This window comes from Melospiza georgiana, chromosome 18 (genome assembly GCF_028018845.1).
Source record: "Melospiza georgiana isolate bMelGeo1 chromosome 18, bMelGeo1.pri, whole genome shotgun sequence".
NCBI classification, from domain to species: domain Eukaryota; kingdom Metazoa; phylum Chordata; class Aves; order Passeriformes; family Passerellidae; genus Melospiza; species Melospiza georgiana.
In genome coordinates, this window is record NC_080447.1 from 13958536 (window position 1) to 13982681 (window position 24146).

Genomic DNA, 24146 nt, shown 5'->3' on the forward strand with positions numbered 1-24146 from the left:
CCACAGGCATGTGTTGGAGGGCAGGTGAAGTCCCTCTTGGTCCTCTTTTTTGCAGATAATCCCCTCCCCAGCCCTGTTCCAGGACAGGACAGCTCTGCAGCCTGGGGCAGTGGTGTTGTGTGTGCCTGTTTGTGGGGGCTGTGTAGGGCTGCAACTGCTGCCTCCTGAACACCCAAGGCACAGAATGCCCTTGAAACCCCCAAATCCCCATTTCCCCACCACCTTTCACAGAATGTCCTCAGCTGGAAGGGACCCACAAGGATCCAGTTCCTGGCCCTGCCAGACCCAGGGACCCGGCAAGCTCAGCTCCTGTCCCTGCCCAGACCCCCAACAACCCCACCCTGTCCATCCCTGGCAGTGCTGCCCAAAGGCTCCTGGAGCTCTGGCAGCCTCGGGGCCGTGCCCATTCCCTGGGCAGCCTGGGCAGTGCCAGCACCCTCTGGGGGAAGAACCTTCCCTGATATCCCACCCAACTGTCCCCTGGCACAGCTGTATCCATGCTCAGCCAGAAAATAGCAACAGCCACTTTTATTTCTGGGTGCACTGACCCAACCAACACTCCCATATCCCAGGCGTTCCCCACCCTGCTCAGTTCTGGCTTTTGTTGCTCCTGTTTTCTGCTTGTCCTGGAGGAAGAGGAAGCATGGAAAGGTGGTGTGTATGTGTGTGTGTGTGTGTGTAGGACCCTGTGCTGCTGCAGCAGTGGGGAGTTGGAAGGGAAAAGAGCCAAATCCTTGCAGAAAGGCTGAAATCCTGACAGCCTGGGCACAGTGAGGATGGTGACAATACCCCACATTGTAGGTCCCACCTTGCCCTGCTGTGCAGTCCTGCCCATCCAAGCAGCCATGGGGATTTTTGAACCACTGACAGAACAGCATCTTTTTGCTTAGCTTTGTGTTCAGAAATATTATAGTGCTGGGGTTTCTTTCTTCTGGGATGTTTTCCAAAACACAGAAAGACAGGAGACAGGCACCTGGCAGGGTTAGAAATGGGAACTGCAAATAATGGTGTGATGGAAAGCATGGGACAAGCTCTGTATGGACAGCAGCCTGGCCAGGAGCAGTGGGAGACAAGGGAGGGGTGGGTGCTACCTGTGGGATATGCAGTGCCCAGGCCCTAGCAGCACCAGCCAACCCAGGGCACTGTGAAACCTCCCCTTGCCTCTTGCCCACAGCATCCTCAGCTTCTCCAGCCTCTTATGCCAGCTGGCAGCATCTTCTGAGGGAACAGCTTATCTCCCTGGCTGCGGCCCAGCCCCTGCCCTGCCCTGGGTTACACGGGTAGAAATGGAGCAGCCAAGCTGCATTGCCTGCTGGCCAAGAGAAATACAAGTTAAGTTTATGGAAGCCAAAAAAACATACAAAAGCTGACATATCCTCACACAAAGCACCAGCACAGCAAAGGTGAGAGGCAGTGTGATCTTGCCCTGACTCATTGTGACTGGGACAGCAGAGCACAAGGCCTGCTCAGAACAGTGCAGGGGGATGAAGCTGTGGAAACAGCCTGAGTGAGGCTACAGCTCCAGGTGGACACAAATGCCATGGGGGGCACCACCACCACACCCAGATTTCTGCCTAACTTTGGAGCTGAACCTCCTCATCCCCCTTTCCTCAGCAGAAAGGGATGCCAAGCTCAGCCTGAGTCATCCTAAGGAAGAAGCAATTTGTGCCCCTGTGGTCTTCTCACTCCAGCAGCTGTGAGCAGGGTGGGGCAGGGGGGACAGGGATGTGGAGGCAGGGGGAGATGGGCAAGGGATGCTACTCCCTGTGCTCTTGCCAAGCAGGTGGGATGTGCCAGGGCAAATAGGAGGGGAGAGAGGGGCTGCTACTCTATGGTCACATTCTCCCTGGTAGGACCACCAGAGACTTTCCATTGGGAGTCACCTGTCTGAGCAGGAGAGAAGCCTTCACGTGCGGCAGTATTGCCAATACTGAAGATGGAGAGAAGCCACCAAGTGCCTTTGCTCTCTGCTTGATGCAAAGATCCCAAGGTGCTCAGAACTCCCTGATCCTCTCCAGAAGGATGCTGCCCAGCTCTCGCCTACAGGGATGGAGGCTCCCCATCCCCAGGAGGGTGTGTGGTGCTCAGAGGCAGCTCTTTGAGAGATGCACTGTCTGTACACTCCCCCAGCTCTATGCAAGCCATCAGTATTGAGGGGACACATGCAGTTGTCCAGCTGCATTTGCACTACCTTAAGGGAGATGTCCAGAATGTCCCCATCCACATTTCCCCCATGCTGTTATCAGGTATCCTGGGAGCTCAAAGGACCTTGAGCTCTCTTGCAAGTGACCATTGAGCTGAAAATCCAGCTGGCACAGGCTGGTGGCCAAGGAAGCCCTGGCCCATTCAGTGCTGCTGCACTGTCAGGCTGGGGAGGTTCATTGACTGCCCCACCCGGGTAGAAATGTGGGACTCGTGCCGGTGCCCAGGGTGTCCCCCCTGATTCCCAGCTGTGTCCTTACAGTGGGTTAACCAACAGCTGCCCTGCAGCCTTTCTGTCGCTGTACACGGTCCTTGGCTTGTACACGGTCCTTGGCTCCGCTGCTGCAGGCACCATTTCGCTCCCATGGGTCCTGCATGGCTCCCAACAGACTGGTCCGGGCTGCCGGACACACGGAGATGGCAGAGCGCTGGCATCTGTGCAGGACTGCTGGACACTGGGGCTGTCACACACCTGGGGCTACCAGACCTTTGGGGAAGCCAGATCCTGCGTCTGTTTCCAGCATCCGGAGCTGCTGGATCCCTGGGTCAGGGGGATGCTGAGGGGCTTTCAGGCTCCTGAAGGCTGCCAAACTGCCAGGACAGGCTGACCCTGGGGTCTTGGGGCACCCAGGACTGTTGGGCCCCTGGAGCTACTGGAACCACAGGTCAGACAAATCTCAGGGCTGTTGTGCATCTCGGGAAGCCAGATTCCAGATACCCGGGACTGCCGGACCCCCGGGACAATCAAAACCCGGAGCTCTGGGACACCCACGGCTGTCGAACTCCTGGAGCTGCTGGATCCCGGGAGACCCAGACCCCGGAGACCACCAGACTGCTGGAGACTCCCGGGGCTCTGCGGCTTCCAAACCGCCGTGACAGCCGAGCCCCGGTGCTGCCGGTTCGCGGGCCGTCCCCATCCCGAGCCACGGCACCGCCGGGACTCCCGGGAGCTGCAGGACCCCCGGGCCGCGCTGGAAGCCGGGACTCCGCATCCCGCCCGGTTCCAGCGGCGCTGCCCACCCGGCGGAGCCTCTCGGGGCCGTCGGGGCGGCGCTGCCCGGGGCCGGGGCGGCGGCGGCGGCGGCCCCCGGAGCCTGGCCCGCCGTCAGGGGAACCAATGCGGAATTTCCTGGCTGGCGGCGGAGCCCCTCCCGCCGCCGCAGAGAGGGGCGCGGGGGAGGCGGCGGCGGAGCGATCGCAGCGCGGCTTCCGCCCGCCGAGCGGCAGCGGGGACCGGCGGCGAGCGGGGGCAGCGCCCGGCCCTGGCGGGGCTGTGCCGGCTGCGGCTGGGCCCCGGCGCTCCGCCGCTGATGGCGGCCCGCGGGCTGCGGCCGCCCCGCCGCGCCCGGGCCGGGGCCGCGCTGCTGCCGCTGCTGCTGCTGTCGGTGCTGGGGCGCGGAGCCGCCCAGGAGCTGAGCCCCCGCGGCAGGAACGTCTGCAGGGCCGCCGGGTAGGAGCGGGGCCGGGCAGGTGTGCGGGGCGGGACGGGACCCCCGGCACCGGGGCCGCGGGACGGGACGGGCTCGCCGGTCCATCCCCCATCCCGGGCAGCCGCGGCGCTGGGCGCCTTCCAAGACAAAGTCCGTCCTGTGCGCGGCTGAGGCGGGGGGAGCCGGCAGCGGGGAGAGCGTGGGGAGCTGAGCCCGAGCGGGGCGGAGACGTGGGGGCTGCTCCTGATCCCCGGGGGGCTGCGGGGAACCGGTCCGGGATGCCCCCGGAGCCAGTCCTGGATGCCCGGGGCCGGTTCTGTTGTAGGGAGCTGGGTTTGGGTGTCTCTGGGGATGGAGTCGTGAGAGGGACAGAGGGCAATCCTGCATCCCTGGGGCAGGGTCTGCGCTGGGGAGCCCGTCCCGGGCGTCTCCGGGGATCGGGTTGCGCTGCTGACCCTGGGCCGGTGGGATGCAGGATGCTCCGGGTATCATGGTGAAGCTGTCCCAGGCTGCTGGGGATTGTGGAGTTGGCAGCCCCAAGACCCTCGTGTTTGGCTGCTGGCACTCTCTAGCTGTCCCGGGGTCATATTCTGCCTGCCGGGCTGGGGCAGGGTCTCCGCAGATGGCACTGGCTTCTCCCGGCTCCCAGTGTCCCACAGGTCCCTTTGCAGGGCAGCATCACCTCAGCTGGGCTGCTCTGCAGCACTCAGGCTCGGTCTGCCCAGGCTGCCGGGCCAGGCTGGCCCCAGCAAGAGGGGAGAGAGCCCCCAGTCCCTGCCTCCCGCCTGGGAGAGCTGGATCCCCCGTGCTTGATGGGGGGCCCGGGCCATAAATGCACCTTTACATCTCGCCTGTGAGGTCAGACCAGTCCACTAGGAAAACATGTGCTTCAAGCAAGAGGGGCCGCATAATGGCTCCATTCAGCAGGGCCACAGGGCGCTGGTGCCCCCTCCTCAAATTACAGCCGGAGTTTCCTAAGGAGGCATTTCACGAGGCAGAGCAGGCGCAGCTCCCGCCGGTGCTGCTCCTGGGCAGCAGGGAGCCGTCCCTCCTCAGGGAGTGATCTGCACAGCAAAGTGCCACTGCCTCTGGGGTGGCACAGGGAGCTCCAGCGGTGTCCCCACCTTGCTCCTTGTACGCTGCCCCACGTGCTGGGCGTGAGGGGCCTGGCTTCTCCCCACGCACAAGGACCCCTCATCCCCAGGGATGGAGGCGGGGCAGGTGTGGAACCAGCACCATGGGCTCAGCCTCACTCACTGTGTCCCCCGTGGGTGCCATGGCTGTGAAAGAGGCACTGGATGGTTGTTGAGTGGGACAGATTGGTTGTGTCCATCCATCCTCTGGCGGGACTGGGGCCTGCAGGCAGCCTGGGGGCTGGGGTGATGGGACCGAGACAGTCCCTAGGAAGCTCAGATGAAGTTTGCATCATTTTCTATCCCTCACCCTTCTGCAAACCCTTCGTCCCTCTCCACCCACTCACTCAGCACCCCCATCATTGCTGTGTACAGTGGACATGGAGGACTCTCCACACGTTGCCATCCAAACCCACCCCAGTGGCCCCAAGGCCCTGATGCTGCAGATCCTGAGGCCAGGGGCACTGGGACTGGAGGTGGCTTTGGGAGGAGGTCCCAGTGTCCTCCACCCAAGGCTGTTGGAGCTTGTTGGGCCCTTACCTCTGCAAAGCCCCTCCAGACATGCTGTGGAGATGCCACCGTGGGTTTCAGAGGGCTCAGGATTGTGTGACTTCTTGGGACCTGGATCCCAAGTAGAAATTCAAGGAATAATTTAGGGCAGAAGAAAAGGGCATATCTGGGGCTCTTTTGTGTTCTAAATTCAACTTATCCTTAAATTTGAAGTTCTTTTATAACTGGTTTCCCATTGGTATGACCAAAGGTGCCAGTGGTGACAGCCTGGACACTGCTTTGACCCTGTCCTGCTCTCTTGCTAACATTCTCTTTTCCTTTGGTCTTTAATTTTATTTCTCTGCCCAAAGGGTTTCTATTTATGCTCATGATCCTATTCCTGCCTGCCCTGGGTATCTGTCTGTCTGTCTGCACCCTGAGGCTGGTGTCAGGGACCTGCAGCTGGCATCAGCTGGGGAGTGCCAGTGCCTGGGACCCAGTTATCCCAGGCACACTGGGTGCCAGCTGGGTGGCACAGAGGAAGACGAGCACTGGGGTGATGCTTGGAAGGAGCAGCAGGGCGGGGATGGAGAAGCAGTGGGCATGGGGAGGGTGGCAGTGGTTCTCCGAGCACCAGGATTGTGCTGGGTGTCTGCAGGGCTCCTTTGCAGCTCCATCCATGGGTTGAGCTGGGTGGTCTCACATGGGACCACATGCAGCAGCTCCCAGCTGAGCCCCAGAGTCCTGTTCCTGCTTCCAGGGATGTGAGCCTGCTCCTCATTGTTCAGGGCAGGCTGTGCTGCTCTGATTGAAGAGCCACCCCTCCTGCCTCAGAGGCCTCTCTGTAGGATACTAATCCACAAGAAAAATATTCTGCCTTTGTGAAAAGCCTGGGATGATTAGCTGAGATCCCAGTGATGCTCAGCATGAGCAGGACATGGCTATGGGGCAGGGGCACCCTGGCATGGAGGGCTTGTCCCTGCAGGTGACAGCTCCAGCTCTGCACGCAGCCCATTCCTTTTCCTCCACATCAGCTGAGGTCTCAAGCCCTAGCCACAGCTCAGAGGCAGCTTTCCATTGTTTTTTTTCCTCAGCATTTGTAGTGCTTTGAAGGAAAAAAAGTATTTGCAGAATGGATGTTTGCAGTGCCATGTCCGTGTGGGTCAGGAACGAGCTTTTAAACACAACTCTCAGTTTTCCAGTGGTCAGGGGGCATGTGGAAGAAGCCCTTTGTCAAGGAGCTGAGGCCATGAAACACCTTTCAGTCCCACACCCTGATGAGCATTGGTGACCTGTGGCCAGCACTGCCCCTCTGTGGGTGCCTGTGCTGGGACCAGTCCGTGTACCCTGCTGGGAGCAATGGCTTTCCAGTGCCATGTCCTGGAACCTCTCCTTGCCACAGGACCAAGTTTATTTGTTGTCAAAGCTGCTGATGAATGAGATGGGTGCTGAGCAGGGTGTGGGAGGCCATCAGCAGGCTCAGGCAAGGGGAGATAAGCTATCAGGGAACAGATAAGCCCAAATCCTGTGAGGCGGTGGGCTGGCTCCCAGCTGGGGTGGTTGTGGTGCTGCTCACCTCCTCCAGCTCATGGCAGAAGTTTTCCCCTCCTGCCACCATGTCCCAGTAACTCCCAGCTCCCCACCATCAACTCATCACAAAGGATATTTTTTGGCACGTTTCAGGTGATGCCCATTTTGGTGGCCAGGCTGAGCTGTTGGAGGCAGGTTTCCAAGGTGGAAGGGTTTCCTGTGGTAAACCTGTGATGATTTCATTCTAAAGCCACCAAACTGAATTTCTAAAGGGTGGACTGGTGAAAGCAAGTCCAGGTGCAACAGTGAGGCTTTGGCCATGCCATGGGAGGGCAAGAGCACCACGGGCCCTTCTCCACCTCTGCCTGAGCATCCCAGCACAGCTGGCAAAGATTTTTGGGAAGCCTTTTGCAGAGAAGGCCCTTGACTCGGGCCTGCCCAGTCCTCAGGGAAGCGATTTGATGGTTGGCCCCCTTTGCTATTAACCCCATGCATTAACCCCTTGTGTGCTCGGCGGGAGCAGAGTCCCCCCTCGAGCCCGAGGGTCCCTGTGGGGGGGTGTTTGTGCCGCTGCCGTTGCAGCATCCCGGCGCTGCTTCCACAGGCTGCAGAGATGGAGCTATTTCGGGCGCCGGCTGCAAGGCATTTTTTCCAGGCCTTGAATCATTTTTGTGGTTCTTTTCCGCCTCCCTTCCAGCTTTTCGCCGCCGGCCCCGCCGCGGGGTCCCGGTGGGTGCTGCGGGCGGGCGCGGGGCCGAGGCGCCGCTGGCAGCCCCGGGATGGGATGGGATGGGATGGGACGGGACGGGACGGGATGGGATGGGATGGGATGGGATGGGATGGGATGGGATGGGATGGGATGGGATGGGACGGGATGGGATGGGATGGGATGGGACGGGCGCTCTGGCAGCCAGACGGGTCCTGTGACCGCGCTGCGCTCGGCCGAGCGCTGCCTCGCTGTCTCCTCCTCTTCTGCATTTGTTACATATAAAGAGGAAAAGGGGAAAAAAAAAGGAAAAGAAAAAGCCAGATGCATTCCAGGCCGCAGCGCCAGCCCAGCCCGGGTGAAGTTTCCCTTGACTGCGGCAGCGGCCGGGGCTGTTTGCGACCCTCCGGCGTCGCTGCCTCCCTGTGGGTCACCCCAGGGACGAGTGGGTGGCTCAGGGATGGACAGAGATTTCTGGGGGTCATGGGGAGGGAGTGCACTCCCCACCCCCAACTGCAGCATCATGAGCCCCCAAACATTTGCTCGGGGGGGTTCCGTGACAAAGTGTGGGTGAGATGTCCCCGCGTGTCCCTTCCCAGCCGAGAGCTGAGCATCCCTGGCCGAGCCTCTGGGTGGGTCTGAGCCCCCATCCTGGTCAAGCTTGTGCCAAAAATGCCCTGCCTGATGATGCTGTGCCTGGCAGTCCCTGGAGGCGATGGCACTCCAGGACTCTCAAGAGCTCAGGGACACATTCCGGCTGCCTGCAGCTGGCCTCCCCTGCTTCTGCACAGGGACACTCCCTGGGAGCTGGCTGCGTTCCAGCCATTCCAGCCAGGTGCTTCCAACCTGCCTTTGGGATTCCATCCCCAGGCCACAAAGCACTGGCCTGCAATTCAAGTCATCTTTTCCCCTGGGACATTTAGAGCCTTCCCTTTTTTCTTTTTCTTTTTTTTTTTTTCTTTTTTTTTTTTCTTTTTTGGGGGGAGGGGGTGTAGGGCCTTTGGATTTTTTTTTTATTGTGGAGGTTGCACCCATGACTTTTGCTTTTTCATCACTCATTAATGGGAAAAACTGGTCCTTTTCCTACTCCTAGCATCACCTTAGTGGCTGGTGGGGCATCCGTGGGATCCCCCAGCAGATCCATTAACTCTCTGCGTGCTGGAGGAGAAGCCAAGAGCTCTTCTTCCTCTTTGGAGGGGCAGAAACTCCCAGCAGGATCGCTTACCATCATGGCTTCAGTGCTCCTGGTGGGTTTTTGGGAAGGGCCAGGACTTTCTGAGGGTTGTAACTATTTGTGATGCTTTTTTCTATCCCTGCAGCTCCTCAGTTCTCGTGTGCTGCCAGGGATGGAGGCAACAAGGGAGCGAGTGTTTAATAGGTAAACACCAGCATTTTGCTTCACTGGGCTCTGCCCATCCTTCACTGAGCCCTCCTGGCCTCACCATGACTGTCAGGAGCCACCTTGATGTGTCCTGTGGCTGGGACTCCCTGTCCTGTCTCCCTGCAGTGCCCCAGGCCAACACCGTGTGGATGGAATGGGTGCTCAGCCCCAGTCTCAGGGCTCAGAGCTGGGGGGTTTCTTTCCTCACCAGCCAGCTCTGGGTCTGAGGACTTGGGGGTGCTGCTCGGGGTCCTAAGGGACAGTGAAGTGTCCCCCAGGGTGAAGGTGCAGCTGCAGGGATGGGGCTGAGATTCCTCACAGATGCTGCAGCAGCGTGGGTACCTGAGCCAGAGCCAGCGTGGAGGCGAAGCTGCCCACACCAGGCACGTGGTCTCTGGTGGCCTCACTGGGAAGAGGCTGCTGGGGCTGCCAAACACCCCTGAGCTTGGGCTGGGGCCCTAAAAGGTGTCAGAGCTTTTTGCTGGGAGCCACAGTGAGCCCAGCATGGATGCTCAGCATGGAACCCTGGGAGCATCATTCCCTGCATTGCCACCACAGTGGAGGCAGCTGCTCTGGGGCTCCCCCACAGGCTCAGCACACCCCAGGGGAACCGGAGGTTGCACTTTGCAGCTGGGACCAAAGCACTCATAACCAACTAACCCACTGTGCATGAGCCCTGTAACCACTCACTGCATGCCTGGGGAGCAGGATGTGCCTGCTTGGAGGGGACAAGGACAGGATCTGGCAGGACAGTGGGGGGAGGATTGTGCCACAGTGAGCTGTTCTCATCTCCTGCCCCCAAACCTGCTCTAACCTTTAGACTCACTGCTCCTAACCTGTGTAATCTGTCTATTTTAGGGATTTCTATAATATCCATCACCGTAGGTCTAACAGCTCCCAGGTAAGGTGGCTGGGATGGGTGGTTGTGTCTCCCTGTCCCAGTGCCTAAGGAAGCCTGTCCAGGGCAGTGTGGGATCTGCCTGCACCACATCCTGTGCTTGGCTGGCTCCAGGCATCGGTCTCAGCATGATCCCCTGGGCAGGAGAGCAGCTGGTGGCCTTTGGGGGCAAGTGGCCACATGGGAGAGGCAGTGCTGGGATGACAGTGCCCACAACCCCTCTACTCTGTGTCCCCTTCTCCCCTCCAGCAATGCAGAGCTGAGCTGGGACAGCACCATTGGGTGCAGCCTCTGGCAGGGACGTGGCTTGGCTGGGTGGCAGGAGGCTGGTGGCTAGGATGGGTGGCATCCTCTCTTGGTGGCAGAGGTGGAGCTGAGCTGGGTGACAGGAGGCTGGTGGCATTTTTCTGCAAAGGGGCCCATCCAGCCCAGGCAGCTGCTGGCCAGGATGGCACAGTGCTGCAGCTCAGCAGCACTCAGAGGGTCACTGCACAGCCCTTCTTCTGCTCTGGGGGGCCCTGGGGGCCTTTAGGGCACAAGCACTGGCACTCATGGCTGCCGTCTGTCCATCTGTACAGCCGTGTGCGAGGGGAACTTCACCTGCAAGGAGAACGAGGTGTGCGTCAGGCCCGGCGAGTGCCGCTGCCGCCACGGCTACTTTGGTGCCAACTGCGACACCAGTGAGTACCGGCGGGCGCCTCTGTGTCCTCGGGGGGTTCACCAGGGTGGACCTGGCTCATCCTGGGGTGACTTTCCAGAGCAGATCGTCAGGGATGGAACTGTGAATGCTCCAGCTCTGCCCTTGCTGTGTTTCCCAGGGCATTGTCCTCTTGCCGGGGTCTCCCCTTAGATCCGGTGCGCTGCGGGGAGGAGAGGGAGGACTGTGGTCAAGAGGTGCTGGGGGGACTGGAGGGCTCCACTGGTGCCTGGCATGGGTTTGTCCCAGTGGGCAGTGCTGAGGCTGATGGCTCTCCCCACAGAGTGCCCCCGGCAGTTCTGGGGTCCCGACTGCAAGGAGATGTGCACCTGCCATCCCAATGGGCAGTGCGAGGACGTGACGGGCCAGTGCACCTGCAACCTCAACCGCTGGGGCCCCAAGTGCGAGAACATCTGCCTCTGCAAGCACGGCAAGTGCGACCAGAGGACGGGCAAATGCACCTGCGAGCCCAACTGGTGGGGCCCGCAGTGCTCCAGCTCCTGCTACTGCAGCCACAACTCCCAGTGTGACCAGCAGACAGGCAACTGCCTGTGCCAGCCGGGCTGGTGGGGCCGTGGCTGCAACAACCAGTGCTCCTGCAACAACTCGCCCTGCGAGCAGTTCACGGGGCGCTGCCAGTGCCGGGACAGGACCTTCGGGCCCCGCTGCGACCGCTACTGCCAGTGCTACAAGGGCAAGTGCAACCAGGTGGACGGGACCTGCACCTGCGAGCCGGGCTACCGGGGCAAGTACTGCCGCGAGCCGTGTCCGGCCGGCTTCTACGGCCAGGGCTGCAGGAGGCGGTGAGTGGCCATCGCTGCTGGCTCTGATCCGGCGCCGCTGGGAGGTGGCAGCAGGAGGATTTGGGTGTGCTGGGTGATGGGTTCCCCTCGTTGCAGGTGTGGGCAGTGCAAGAGCCTGCAGCCGTGCACCGTGGCCGATGGGCGCTGCCTGACGTGCGAGGCGGGCTGGAATGGCACCAAGTGTGACCAGCCCTGCTCACCCGGCTTCTACGGAGAGGGCTGCGAGAAGCTCTGTCCCCCCTGCAAGGATGGCCACACCTGCAATCACATCAATGGCAAATGCTCCCACTGCAATCCAGGCTGGATCGGAGACCGGTGAGTGCAGCTGGGTGCAGTACTGGGTTCTGGGAGAGCAGTGCCTGACTTCCCTGATTCTCCCAGGGAACGGGGCCGCTGAAGGGTTTTGCAGCCCTGGAACCGATCCTGGGCACGGTAGTTTGCAGAAGAGCATCCCAGCCTGAGAGCTGGTCCCCACTGACCCATCCAGGGTCCGAGGGGCATAGGCAGGGGTCCCGCAGACTCCCTCCAGTTCCATGGCCGTGTCAGCGGGCTCAGTCCATCCCTGTACCCTTCTCCTGGCTTCAGAAACCACAAGCCACCACGGTGATGTACAGCCCTGTCTCTGTGCATGTGGAGGGATGCTGGAGGCCCCCAAGTGCTCCAGCCTCTTGCCCTCATCCCTCCCAGGTGTGAAACCAAGTGCCGGAACGGGACATATGGGGAGAACTGCGCCTTCGTCTGCAGCGACTGCGTCAATGGCCAGTGCCACTTCGAGACTGGGCAGTGCCTCTGCCACCCCGGCTCCCATGGCACATAGTAAGTGAGGCACTGGTGAGCTTGCCCGGGGGCACCTCATGGCACAGGTGATGCTCGGGCACCCCTGCCCCCTTGTGCCCTGTGCTGTTGCCAGCTGAGAGGTTTCCTGCAGCAGAAGCGCTCTCGGGCGATGATTGGTGAGCAGAGGGGGAAGGACAAGCTCACAGAGCAGCAAGGGGTGTTGTGCTTTAGAAAAGGCCTGCTTGGCAAAAACAAATCAACAAAAAGTGGTGGTTTGTTGGGGTTCTTCAAGTCAAGGGTGGAATTTCTATCCAAAAACACAGAGAAAACCACATCACAGAATTACAAGCAGCCTGACAAGGGATGGCATTCCTGGGGGGCTCCCACTCAAAGCTCTACCCCTGGGTTCCCCAGGCCTTCTCCTTCCCCAACTCCAGGGGCACAAGGGCCATTGAGGGTCTACTCATCCTCAGGTAGTTTTTCTCAGCATGGGACTGAAATGTTGTGTGAAAAGATGAGAAAAGCATTTTCCACCCAGCTGGGACATGCAGACAGCTCCCCCAGGTCCTGCTGCGTGGTGCTCAGGTTTTCCCAGCAATTAACAGAGGGTGACAGCGAGACTGGGGATTTAGAGCTGGCATCTTGCCCATGCTGGCATTTCACTCAAGGCTTAAAAACAGAGAGCATTTGCATTTTGGGGGGTGGTGTGGTGGGGCTTTGCCAGCTGCCTGTGGTTCTGGAACAGTTGCTGGACACTGGCACCAGTTTAGGATGCCCAGCCTGGGCATCATGGCCACCTTTGGTAGCAAAGGCAGAGGTGAGAGGGTCTCAGGGGTATTAGAAATAAGATCCCAATATTACTGGGGGGGCCATGGTGATGCTTTCAGCACAATGCCAGAGGGCAGAGTGAGGATTAACCTGTTCTGAGACCCTGGCACAGCACTGGGAAGGCGGGGATGGGGGATGCTCAGGATGCAGCCTTGGTGCTGGAACCCTGAGCTGAGCTGTGCCAAGTGGTGCAGTCAGGAAGGCTCAGGAATGTTCTGGGTGCTCAGGCAAATCCCTGCCACTATATCCAAACCAGTGTTTTTGTCAGCAGGGTACAATTTTGCTAAAAAGGGCATTTCTGCAATGAAGGCACAAGCAACCTCCTTGCCGTACAGCATGTCCTCTCAGCTCTGTGTCAGGAGCACGCTAAAGGAGCAGCTGCTAAAATATTTTTGTGTTCACAAAGTACTTTATCTTCTCTGTCTTTCCCGGAAGTATCAGGACTCTCCTGGAAAAAAATCACCCTCCTCTGCTCTCCCAAAATCCCAGCCTGGGGCCGAGCTGTGGGGCCAAGTGGTGGGGTGAGAGGTTTGGCCTTGCTGAGGGGCTATCCCTGCTCCTGTTCTGCTGCTTTAGCTGCCCCGTGCAGCACAGCAGACACAGGAGCTCAGCACCCATCCTGGCAGGCACATGACAGGCACACAGCAGGCACCAGGCTTGGCCAAGGTGGCACTTTGCAAGTTGTTGGAGTGTGAAATGGGCTGAGCAGCCTCGGGGCATGGTGCCCAGGGCTGGGGGCAGCTGTGTCCCCAGGGGAGTGGGTTTGGGCTGGGGCCCACTGGCTCCCTGCAGCTGCAGCCCCTCCAGCTGGGGTGCAGCTGGCAGAGGATTTGGTGCCCAGCAACACTGCCAACATGTCCCAGCTCCAGCTGGGTCCTGCTCTGCGGTGCTTGGCCCATGGCTGGGGAGACACGTTGGGATGGATCTGCTGACACCATGTTTTCCATGCTCAAGCCCTTGAGACTTGTGGATTGGTGTCCATTTATGCTTGTCCCCCTCATCTCCATCAGGAAGTCATTTTACCAGCAGTGGAGATTTGGCACCAGGCATAACCAAACTGGAAGGGTCTTAGGGCTGCTCTGTTGTTTTTCCTTCTTCGAGGCAAAAAAATGTCAATCTGGGCACTTTCCCAGCTTGTGGCCACTGTGGCTTTGCCTGGCTTGGTGGAGGGTGGGGTTTGGAGTGGCCACATCACCACTGAGCTGAGCTGAGCTGGAATGCCTGTGAGTGACATCAGGGTGTCTTTAGATGTGACTGCTGGGTTGATGACCTTTCCTAATTACTGTGTCTGATGGTGAAGTGACGTGCAGAGAGCAGTAAGAGTGTCTGAGATCAGCTGGGCCAAATCCCTTGAGTGATGGGGCAAAGCCATTGCATGGGTGATGGGCTCCTGGTCCCTGTGGGTTAAGGGTTCCCCAGGGTGTGGAGAAGCTGTGTCGGAGCGGGCTGGAGGCTGCTCCCTGGGACAGGGAGGGTTTGGGAGAAGCTGGCAGCCAAGGGCTCCCGCTGTTGTGCCTGGGCTGGGGGATGCACTGCTCTCATCCAGCCCTTCCCTCCAGCTGTAACCTGACGTGCCCTCCCGGACGCTACGGAGCCAACTGTGCTGAGGTCTGCAGCTGCCACGACGGTGCCTGCGACCCCCTGACGGGCGCCTGCCACATGGGTGAGTGCCAGCGCTGGGGCTGGGCTCTGCCACGGGCTGGGCTCTGCCATGGCCTGGGCTCTGCCACATGGGTGAGTGCCAGGCACTGGGGCTGGGCTCTGCCATGGCCATGGGCTGAGCTATGCCATGGCCTGGGCTGTGCCACGGGCTGGGCTGTGCCACATGGGTGAGTGCCAGCGCTGGGGCTGGGCTCTGCCATGGCCTGGGCTCTGCCACATGGGTGAGTGCCAGCGCTGGGGCTGGGCTGTGCCACAGGCTGGGCTGTGCCACATGGGTGAGTGCCAGCACTGGGGCTGGGCTGTGCCACAGGCTGGGCTGTGCCACATGGGTGAGTGCCAGCGCTGGGGCTGGGCTGTGCCACAGGCTGGGCTGTACCACAGGCTGGGCTGTGCCACATGGGTGAGTGCCAGCGCTGGGGCTGGGCTGTGCCATGGCCTGGGCTCTGCCACATGGGTGAGTGCCAGCGCTGGGGCTGGGCTGTGCCATGGCCTGGGCTCTGCCACATGGGTGAGTGCCAGCGCTGGGGCTGGGCTGTGCCACGGGCTGGGCTGTGCCATGGGCTGGGCTCTGCCACGGCCTGGGCTCTGCCATGGGCTGGCCCCGAGCTGAGCCACGGGTCTGCCTTGCAGAAGCCAACCAGAGGATGGGGGTGATCGGGGCTGGGGCCCTCCTGGCGCTGCTGCTCATCCTGCTGCTCTCCCTGCTCTGCTGCTGCTGCGTGTGCCGCAAGAAGGACGAGGCCAGCGGGTGAGTGCTGGGGACAGGAGGGATCTCAGCAGGCTGGGAATGCGGAACATCAGTGGGTTCTGGGATTGACAGGGGGATGCAGAGACTGTGCTGGGACAGTGGTTGTGCAGGGAAACTGAGGCAGAACTGTGCTGCTCACATGACACCATGTGGGTACAGGGTCTGAGCAGTCCTGCTGCATCATCAGGCTGATGGAGGGACTCAGGGTGAGCCCTTCCAGGGGAGCACCTTCCTGCTCTTTGTTTCTCTCTCGTGGGCCATCATTTCACGGACACCTGCCCAGTCCCCTCCAGTCACTAGGGTCCTGAGCTGATCTGCAAAGGGAACCCTGAAACACAGCAAGGGCTACACGACACGGCCAAAACCTTCAGAACAAATCCCTGGGCAAAGGGATGAGGCCTAGGGGACAGGGGGAGGCTGACTGTCCCACATGGGGATGGATGATCAGAGCTGGAAGGATGGGTTCCTGCAGCAGGGTTGGGATGCTGACAGCATTTTAGAAGCACCAGGTTAACATCCTACCATAATAATAGGAGTGGGGACAGACTCAAGGCAGGGGGAAAGGTTTGTGCTGCTCAGCAAGAGATGAGAGGACTGTTGGAGCTCCTCCAGATGTAGAGAACACCCCCTCGTGCCACCAGCCACTGCACAGGAATTTTCCAGAAGCTTCCCCTTGCAGCCCTGCAAGCTCAATGCCAGCCAGGCACAGCTGGTTTGGAGAGCCTGCAGGCTGCAAATAATGATCCTGCAGATAAAGCACAAACCCATCAGGTGAGGAATGGCCCAGGGAGAGGGGAAATGGCGCCAGAGTGCCCAGACCTCAGTGTCCCCAGATACTGGGTGACCCATGGAGCTGTCCCAGCATGGTCCCTTGCAGGTTCCCTTGAGTCAACTCACAAAGTCACTCCCATGGCTGTGGAAAATTGCTTGAAAACGTGGCCCCAAGAGGCTTCAAAACCACAGAGCAAATAAAGAGAAGCCACATGTTTGGCTTTGGGTTGGGATGATTTTTTTTTTAAGGTTTGGGGTCTTGACCAGACATTGTGGGTATCTTGGGGCTGCACTGCCAATGGCCGTGGTTGGATCCAACCTTCCCACCATTCCCTGGCACTGCTCGACATCCTGGTGTGATGCAAGCTGGTTCCTGGGGCTGGCAGCAGCCTCTGTGGGTCCTCAACTCCTTCAGCCTAGGCACACCCCTGCTTTTCATCCACCCCATTATCACTCCAAAACCCCTGTGCAGTTGCAGGATCCCTGAGCTGCTGCCTGTCTCTGTTGCCCATGAAGGCTGTCCCCACCCCAGGAGGGGAGCTGTGGGAGCTCAGCACATCACTCCGGATGTCCAGAGTTACTGAGACAACCCTTGGGGGGCTCGGAGATCCTGGAATGTTGCCAGGAGTGCTTGGTGATTGGATTTTGACCCTGCAAGGGATGTGCCACCTGTTTGAGGACAAGAGAATCACTTGGGGATGAATGGTGTAAGAATTACGTATGCACAGGGTGAAAATACAGATTTTAGGATTTTGGTACAGGGGGGTTATGGAGACAAGATGGAGGGATCGGGGCGTGTCTTGTCTTTCTTCTTTCTTCTTCTTGTCATTCATTTTCGGTGGTGATGTTGGCACTTTGGGATTGGTCCATGGTGAGGGTGCACTTGCTAGTACAGGTGAAAGGTATTGGGAAATAAAGGTAAATATGATGTACGTAGTTTTTAGTATAAAAAGAGACGACCGCCCAGTGGGAGGTCAGAGTGCCCTTGGCTGCCTTGCTGGTCAGACCTCTGTTGGGCAGAAGGAAAATTCTATAGATAAGAAAAAAAACAATCTGAAGACTGAAAATCTGAAGAGTCCAGACTCGTCCTTTGGAGCGCGGGCTGTCCCAGGGCCATCCTGCCCGTGTCTGGGCAGAGACAAACAGCCAGAGCAGTCAGGGAGCAGCGCCTCTGACAGTGCCATTGCCTTTTCTGCAGCTCCAGCCAGGACCCAGCAGCAGCCAAGAAGCCTCCAAGGCGTTTGTGTGGGCGGTTCAGCCGGATCGGGATGAAGCTCCCACGCATCCCCCTGCGCCGCCAGAAGCTGCCCAAGGTCATGGGTAAGGCCCTGGGTTTGGGGAAGGTGCAGAGAGCCAGGTTTTACTCCTGTCAGGGCAGCACGTGTGGCTCAGAGCAGGGTGGTGAGCATGGCAGGGCAGTGGCAGGGACACACAGATCCCTGGGAGCATTTCAGTGCTGGGTGTGAGCTCGCAGGAGCTCAGCCCTTTCTGTCTGCAGCTTCTGGATGTCCAAGCACATTTTGCTTTGTGAGGACGCAAAGGCTGTACCTGGTTCTAGGGCTCTGCTGAGTAGTTTTGGGTTTATTCTCCCAAGGTTCTCCTGCAGAGGTATGGTCCCTGTCATGCAGCAGGATGCCTTGTTAGTGCTTTTGATCCTGAAGTAAGCCCAGGAGCCAGAGCAACTGGGCAGATGCCCTCCCTCCTGCCATGTGCAGCAGAGTTGAGGATGGAGGGGCAGAGATTAGAGTTGAGCTTCACACTCTGCCCAGGCACAGAGCTGGCTTGCAGGGAGCTGCTCGCACCTGGCAAAGCCCCTGGCCTGGCACTGTCAGGGCTGTTGGGGACCCCCTGCATCCCAGCAGCTGGGGAATGCTGTCCCTTGCACTCTGAACTCTCCTTGCAACTCTTCCTACCATGGGGAGCCGGGGATCTGCTGCAACCCCATTAACTAAACAGTGTGTGAAGGCAGCAATCCCTGCCCTGTGCTGGGTTGGTTTCCACCCCAGCCCCTTCCTGAGCCCAGCCCCTCCCTGGGGCCACGTCCTGGCACCAGTGGCTCAGTCTGAGGCTAAATCCCTCATCCCAGGCAGGACACAGAGGTGACCCCATCCCAGCACACCAGGCGCTACTCAGCACCCCAGCTGGGGGGACAACCCACAGCAAAGCCCTACCTGGAGCAGGGTGTGCCAGGGCCCAAGAAACATTCCTGCTGCAAGGATAACAGAGGGTCACAGAGGCTGTGTTTGTGCAAGGGGCCAGGGAAGGGCTTGGGGAGGACAGAGGGTGCCTGTGTGCAGTGAGGGTGAGGGGGGCTGCCTGCAGCGCCTGGCAGCAGTCCAGCTGCTCTGTGTACACGGGGCAGCAGCAGCCCAAGGAAAGGCTGAGGGTGCTCAGGATGGTCTCAGGTCCCAGAGGGCTGGGGCTGTTCCTGGAGTCTGTTCATGGAGCTGAGAGTTGGCATCTCCCTGAAGGGAAAGGCTTTGCTCAGGGCTTGCCTTGTGTTATGTGGCACAGTGGGGTCCATGAGGGCTCCAGCAGGTCCCACAGGCTCTGGGGACCCCGGGGTGACAGTGCTCTGTTGGGTTGCCTGTAGCAGCTGCCCCCCTGATGCCCAGTGACCTCCCTGATGCCCAGTGGCCAGGCTGCCACATCATGACCACACCTGGTGCTGTGGAAGCCACAACAGCCAGTGGCCACCTGCCGAGGACATTGGTTCCCCAGGCTGGTCCTGCCCCAGCAGGGGGGTCCCAGCGTTACTGAAGGACCCCATCCCAAGGGTCAGTGCTGGAGGAGCTCAGGACCTTGTGGGGATGTCACAGTGAAACTGGTGCAGGCAGTGGTCACTCTGGATCTGCCCACAGTGCTGGCCATGTGTTTGCTGACACCAGGTGGGTTTTCTCTTCTGGGCTCAAACACCAGTGAGCACAAGCCTACTCATGGTAGAACATTCCCAGGTGGGACTGCAGGTCTTGAAGCCCCACTAGAGCTCATTGGGTGCCTGGAATCTCAGGGTCCTCCCTCAAAACTGCTCCCCAGCCTTGGCACCAGTTTTGGATCCACAGCATCTCCCCAGGGATTACCCCTGAGCTGGCAGCCTGTAGGGCCACCCTGGGCTGGCACCAGCAGCCATAGGGCCAGCTTTTGGGTACCCCTGTGTGTGGGATTTGCTCAGGTCACCCTGAAGGTGCCAGGGCTAACCTGAGCCCAGCACCCCACCACGCGTCCTCCCCAAGCAGCAAAGCTCAGCCAGCCCCAAGGGTGATGCTGATCATGGGGAGCTTGGGATGAGCGGGAGGGGATGGCCAGGAGGACTCTGGGATCCCTCTCTCATGGTTGTTCTCTGCCTTATCCCAGTCTTGAGACCAGCTGGCCACTGTGCAGGCAGGGCTGGGGTTGTTTCCTGATGCTGTGGCTCCGGGAGATTTTGGGGAGCAGTGACAGGTAGAGATATGTGGGAAGCATCCACATTTCCCTCAGCCCCAACAGCCAGGGAAGAAAAATCCCTGGCAACCATGCTGGAGAGCCCAAGCCTCCCAAAGCTTCCAGGTGCACTACATATCCTTATTTCATAATCTGGCTGTGCCATGGGTCTCCCTGCAGTCCTGGAGTCGCCTCGTGGCTGTGAGTCCCAGCCCCGGCACGCCTCCTCTCAGGAAGCATCTCCCTTCATCCGCTTCCAGACGGCTGCTTTTAATTTTCTCTTTTTGGTTTTTATTACGAGGAAAGCCATGTTGAAGCTGCCGCCTCCCCCTCTCTGGGCCATTTGCTCTTTAAATATCTCTGCTTGGGTTTTTGTTTCTCCTTGCTCTAAGAAGCCCAGCTGTGCATGGGTGAGCGTGTAGCGCTGCTGTCATTTACACAGCCCTGCATGTCTGAAGCCACATTCCCTAGTAAAGGATGAACATTCCAGTGGGCATCCCAATTACTCTAAAAGTTATTTTATTGTAAATCAGGGATGTGCTGCAGGGTTCAAACAGTCCAGGCAGGCCGTTGCAGCATGACTGGGATGCAATTGGGATGTTCAAAGGTTAAAAATACCTGGCAATAGCCATGTACAGCTGGGAGCCTCTCTGTGCATGGGGTTTTCATGGAATCACAGACTATCCTGAGCTGGGAGGGACCCACGGGGATCATCAGTGCAGCTCCTGGCCCTACACAGACACGCCAGCAGTCCCACCCTGTGCCTGAGAGCATTGTCCAAACAGTGCTGGAGCTCTGGCAGCCTTGGGGCTGTGCCCATTCCCTGGGGAGCCTGGGCAGTGCCAGCGCCCTCTGGGACGATGCTTTTGCAACCCTTCATCCAAAGCAAGCCTCTGCTCTGCTTTGGAGGCGGCTTGTCACTGCCCCAGGGGACAAAAGCCAGTGGAAGGCGATGGGGACAAGTGCATCTCCTGCTGCATGGCTCTCTGGGAGGATCGGGCCCTCCTCCCAGCTGGGTGCTGCCTCAGTTCTGTGGGTACCTGAGGAGGCTGCTGAAGCTGTGGGCACCTGGGGAAGCACCTCAGGATGTGTTGGGACATGAGCTTATGCAGAAAAAAACCTTAAAAATATATCAAGCTGAAAAAAAGTCACTGCAGCCCAGACAACTCCTAACTGCTCAACTTCTCTGTTTTGTTTTATTAACACAGTTTTTCCTCTGGTGGTTTCTCTCTCCCACTTTGCTTCTCTGTGGGTGGCCCCTTGGCAGAGGGGCAGTGCCAGGGCGTGAAGGGAGGGATGCTCCCACTCAGCTTCAGGAGGGAAGAAGCTGGCAAAGGGATTGAAAAATGGCAGAATAGGGAAAATGCACATCCCTCTGCTGCAGGCTTCCTTTGATCATCCTGAATCCATGTGCAAAAGCACATGAAAAAGGAAAATGCAGACAGTGATGCTGAAGTGGAATTAAAGCCAGCAGCTAATTTTCTCCCTGGGAAGGGGACGGTCACAGTGCCAGGACCCTCTTTGCAGGGTGGCTGTGCTGGGTTGCACAGCTCATGGGTGACCACCAAGACACTCACCAAGCCCTCATGGGACCCAGGGTTTGGGTGGCTTGTCCCTCACCATGTGAATCCTCAATTTGGGCAGCTGGAGACAGAGACAGGTGCAAGTGTGAGGCTTGAACAGACTCTGCTGCCCACAGCACAAGCGCGGGGGATACTGGGCACCACCACTGCTGCTTGATGGTTTTTGTGGACACTTGGCTGAGGGACCTGGTGGGACTGTGCAGCAAAAGGTGTCCCCATGCCTTGGAGGCTGTCCCTGTCCCTGTCCCTGTCCCTGTCCCTGCAGGAAGCTGGGCAGTGGGGAGGCTGTGCAGCTTCCACCCTCCTGGCTGGCAGCAGGGACTGGGGGGTTTGGCAGAACTGACACTGACAGCAGTTCCTTGCCCTCGCAGTGGCCCACCATGACCTGGAAAACACCCTGAACTGCAGCTTCATCGAGCCACCCTCAGTGGTGGAGCAGCCTTCCCCATCGTGGTCGTCCCGCGGCTCCTTCTCCTCCTTTGACACCACGGACGAGGGCCCTGTGTACTGTGTGCCCCATGAAGGTGAGCAGGGTGCATGCCCAGGGGACTCCGGGGACAGCACCAGGGGCGTGCTCTGTGGAGAGCTGTCCCTCTTGCATGGTGGGGCCGTGTCACCCTGGCTCCTGGTGCCCCAGGAAGGAGTGCAGGTTCCAGTCATGCCTCCCATGTGGTTTCAGAGCTCCCTCCTCCAGCATTTGCTGCTCCGGGGTAAAGAGCCAGGAGATCTCTGACTGGGAGCCTGACTGGTGGGACACTGTCCTGCGGGAGCATCCCAGTCCTTCCCCCCGCAGGCACATCCCACCTGACGCTGCTGTGCTGTCTTCCCGCAGAGAGCATGGGCGACAGCAGGGACAGAGGGACACCCGCCGGCCCCGGGGACAAGCTGGTAGCCCCAATCAGCGGGGAGGAAGCAGGAGAATACACGTTCCTGAAGGAGACGGGCTCTGTCAGAGCCTTCCCGACCGACAGCAGCGAGACCCCCCTGCTCAAGTCCTCGGACAGCGAGCGCTCCTCCTGCGGCTCGGGCTCGGCCGGCGCCGCGCTCTACGCCAGGGTCGCCCGCCTCTCCAAGCAGTCCAGGGAGGAAGAGGATGCCAGCGCGGAGCCCCGCAGCCCCGGGAAGCCGCCGTCCCCGGAAAGGACCAAGCCCCGTCCTCCAGACCCGGCCACAAAGCCCAAAATCTCCTGGATCCACGGCAGGTACGGCTCTGGCCAGTCCAACTCGCTGCCGGCGCCCAGCCAGTCCCCAGGGCAAGTGGCCGCCCGCTCCGGCAGCCCCGAGCAAGGCCAGGGCTTGGCCAAGAGGAAGAGGAGTCCGAGCGAGACGTCGGCCCATGTGCAGGGCAGAGCGGAGGAGAAGGGCGGTGCCCGGAGCAAGGAGAAAGCGCAGAAGCAACCGAAGGAGCCCGGCGTCCCCGAGGGCAAATCCAGCCTCTTCGGGGAGCCGCAGTCACCCTCCAAACCCAGGCAGAGGAGCAAAGCCGGCTCCGAGCCGATGGAGAGCATCAACGGGGCGGTGCAGAACGCCTTCCGAAAGATGGGCGCCTTCCAGCCGGAGCGGCGCGCCGGGGACGCCAGGGATGCTCCTTGCAGCCCCGGCACCAGCAAACCGCGCTCCGAGCCGCTGCATCCCCAGCTGGCCTCCGAGCTGGCCGCCCAGCTGAAGGAAAAGACTCAGAGCCTCAACAAGGGGGACGGAGGCGTCCGGGCGAACGGGGTCGGTGCCCAGCGGGAGAAGCCCACCCCTCCGCAGAAAGCCAAGCGCTCGGCGGCCGCCGGCGGCCAGAAGACCAGCAAACCCTTGCTGCCCACCTCTCCCCATCTGCAAAAACTGATCCCTGCGGCCGCCGAGACGGCAGCCGGGGAGCCCAAGTGGATGGAGAAGCCAAGTGCCGGCAGCGGCCAGGATCAGACTCTCCCCACTGAGCAGACAGCCAAGAAAACCCCCATTAAGAAGCCTCCCAGGAAGAAGAGCCGGGAAGCGAGCCTGGAGCCGCCCAGGGCAGCTGCTGTGCCTGCTCAGGCAGTGCAGTGACCGGGAACCGCACGCCGGGCAGAAGGACATTAGCCAGCACAACCAGCGAACGTGGGAGCCCGGACTGGGCTGGGGGCACTGGAAGAGCCTTGACCCTCCCTTTATCCCCCTCCACCTCACTCATCTCCCTTTTTGCCTTAGTGCCCCCTGCCCCAGGACCCAGCCCCTTACTCTGTGCCCCGCTCCTGCTCTCTGCCCAGGAGCCGCCAGCCCGGGGGGGCTCCGTGTCTGCCGTATCCCCCCCTCCCCTTTTTTTGTAGCAGTATTATCGACCGCATAAGCAGCGCTTGTTGTACTAGACGTGCCCACGGTATATTCTGCAGTAACCGAGCCGCTCGCTTCCCGCGCTCCGCCCCGGTCTCTCGGGGTGGCGGAGCACGGGAGAGGGAGGGAGCTGCTGCTTAGTGCCCCGGGCAGTGCCAGAGATGCGCCCCACGGCCATCGCTGGCAGCAGCTCCCCTGCCCCGGCGCCCTCCAGGCACAGCTCTCCACTGCCGGTGCCCGCCGCAGTGGGGTCGAGCTGGTTTCGACCGATGCCACCCTCCCTCCCTCCCTCCCCTCCGCCGCGGCGCTGCTCCTGGCCAGGAGGAAGCACTATTTATGGATGGAGGTGGACGCCCTTGGGGTTCCTGCATCCCATCCAATGGAGTTGGAGGGATTCGTTTGGTATGAGAGAGCCTGGCACCTCTGCAGAGCGCTTTCCTAATAAAAATGTATTTCTTCCGTAGCTGGGTGCCATCTGTCCCTGCCCCAGCCTTCCCGTGGGCAGGCAACATGCCTAGCATTGCTTGGGTGCTCCCTGGTCCTGAGTGGGATGCAGGGGGGAGATGGATGACCTTGCAGCAGCACAGGCAGGTGGTAACAAGCAGCAGACAAATGGGAGGCAGGTCCCCGCTGGGGCTGCTGCTACACATGCACATCTGCCATCAGAGATGAGCCCTGAGGACAAGATGAGGAGCTTCCCTTCCCCCAGTATCCAGTGTTATCCCAGTGGCTTGCTGGTCCCGTGGTCAGACACTGCTCAGTGCAGCCTGGCTCAGGCCCTGAGGTT

General features: G+C 59.9%; 1 protein-coding gene across 1 annotated transcript; it reads left to right on the forward strand.

The window, feature by feature from the left end:
- The first annotated feature begins 1831 nt into the window (after nt 1-1831).
- On the forward strand, nt 1832-24009 carry SCARF2 (scavenger receptor class F member 2). Its single transcript, XM_058037262.1, is given in 13 exon segments — nt 1832-1849; nt 2906-3417; nt 3419-3652; nt 8810-8868; nt 10348-10449; nt 10750-11269; nt 11366-11584; nt 11957-12085; nt 14434-14537; nt 15167-15284; nt 17254-17375; nt 21430-21582; nt 21891-24009. Coding segments are annotated over 13 exon segments (3495 nt in total). The 3' UTR covers nt 23096-24009.
- The last annotated feature ends 137 nt before the right edge of the window (nt 24010-24146 follow it).